This window comes from Eimeria tenella, genomic scaffold (assembly GCF_000499545.2).
Source record: "Eimeria tenella Houghton genomic scaffold, Eth_scaff4318, whole genome shotgun sequence".
In the NCBI taxonomy this organism is placed as follows: domain Eukaryota; phylum Apicomplexa; class Conoidasida; order Eucoccidiorida; family Eimeriidae; genus Eimeria; species Eimeria tenella.
In genome coordinates, this window is record NW_013545238.1 from 1 (window position 1) to 1922 (window position 1922).

Below are 1922 nucleotides of genomic sequence, written 5' to 3' on the forward strand. Positions count from 1 at the left end.
GGCTGGAAGCCGCGGGGGGGCCCCCGCTGAAGGCGCTGGGCCAGTCTGTGGAGAAGCTGGTGGCTGCGGGTCTCCCAAGGAAGCTTCTGGAGAATCTTCTGCAGGGCCTCGTGGGCCTTCTGGCGGGCCCCCCGGGCCCCCCGGGAGGCCCCCCGCAGCGCCGTGGCCAGCAGCCCCAGGCCCGTGGCCACTGCTGCTGCTAAGCCCAACGAGGAGAAGACACTTCCTGCCAAAATGCTGAACTGTTGCGGAAAAGAAAGAGAAGCTGCTGCTTCTGGAGTTTCGTAGTAGCCCCCGTCGGCCCCGAAGAAGGCCCCGCTCGGCGACTGCCCAAACACGTTTCGCACCCACTGCTCCTTCCCGCTCGCCAGCGCCGCCGAGTAGCTGCAGCAGCAGCAGCAGCAGCAGCAGCAGCAGCAGCAGCAAGTGCGGGGGCAGCACGGCAAAAATTGACGCGGAGGCAGCAAAAACAGACAAAATTACAGCAAAAACAAAACCCGCAGCTGGAAACACAGATGCAGCAGCAGAAAAACAACGCAGCAGCAGCGATAACAGATGCAGCACGAACAGCAGCAGCAGCAACAGCAGCAGCAGCAGCAGCTTCACGCAAGGTGCGGGGGAACTGACACCCTCAAGTGCTGCAGCAGAGCCCCTCAGCTACGCAGCTAGCTATACAGCTACCTCCCGGAGCAGCAGCTAGCTACCTCGTGTAGGCACCCACTCAGCAAGCTACCTAGCAGGCTAGCTATCTGGCTAGCTAGCTGGCTTGCTGGCTAGCTGGCTAGCTAGCTGGCTATCTGGCTAGCTGGCCGGCTATTTAGCTGGCTAGCTAGATAGGTAGACAGCTTGCTACCTAGCTGATCTGTTAAGCCGACTACCTACCCAGCTAGCAAGCTAGCTGTCAGCTAGCAAGCTAGCTGTCAGCTAGCAAGCTAGCTGTCAGCTAGCCAGCTATCTAGCCAGGTAGCTAGCTAGCCACCCCGCTGACTAGCCACCCAGTCAGCTAGCTAGCTAGTTAGCTAGCTCGCCACCTAGCCGCCCAGTCAGCTAGCTAGCTGTCTCGCCTCCTAGCTACCAGGTTGGCTAGCTACCTCTCTCGCCGCCTAGCTACCGAGTGAGCTAGCTAGTCAGCCAGCTGGCTAGCTAGCTAGCTAGCCAGCTAGCTGGCTAGCTAGCTAGCTGGCGTACTTGAGCTGGCCCGAGACGTCGAGGGGCCCCTGGGGGATCTTGTCGGGGGGCACTCCGAGGCGCGCGAGGCCCTCGCCTTTGGCCCACAGCAGCAAAGAAGAAAAAAGAAAAAAAGTGGCGGAGAGAAAAGCCAAAGAGCGCCACTTCTTGAAGGGGCGCAGCGCAGCAGCAGCAGCGCGCCGCAGCGAAGGCGACAGCCCCCGCAACACGTTCCCTGCAAACCCCAAACCCTAAGCCCCAAACCCTAAACCCTAAACCCTAAACCCTAAACCCTGAGCCCGCAGTATTGGGCCCGAAGCCCGGGACACCGTACTGGAAACTCGAGGGGTCGCGGGGAGGCATGGTATGAATGTGCGCTAGTTTTGGAACTTTTGCTGCAGGCAGTAAACCCTAGACCCTAAACCCTAAACCCTAAACCCCAGCAGCAGACACACAGAGTGAAAGGGAGACAAAAAGAAATATGAAAAGGGACAGAAAAGGGGACAAACGGAGAAAAAAAAGTTGACAAAAAAAGAAATGTAAAGAAAGACAGAAGGAAATAATGAAAATGAAATAAAAGAAAAATTAAAGGAAACGTAAAAGAAAAAAAGAAATAAAAGAGGCGAGGGTTTACCAAAAGGGACTTGGACAACGGCGGGGGCTCGCGGGCACTTAAGCCAGACCACGTCTTCTTCATCGGCACTCTTTTGCTGCTGCTGCTGCTGCCGCTGCTGCTGCTGCTGCTGCTGCTGCCG

General features: G+C 57.5%; 1 protein-coding gene across 1 annotated transcript; it reads right to left on the reverse strand.

Moving 5' to 3' along the window:
- Positions 1 to 1175: 1175 nt before the first annotated feature.
- On the reverse strand, positions 1176 to 1864 carry ETH_00043420 (uncharacterized protein; the record flags this gene model as incomplete). The annotated part of the gene is made up of 2 exons (XM_013380013.1): positions 1176 to 1418; positions 1802 to 1864. 2 exons carry the CDS (start codon positions 1862 to 1864, stop codon positions 1176 to 1178), a joined length of 306 nt encoding a protein of 101 aa, XP_013235467.1.
- Positions 1865 to 1922: the final 58 nt, after the last annotated feature.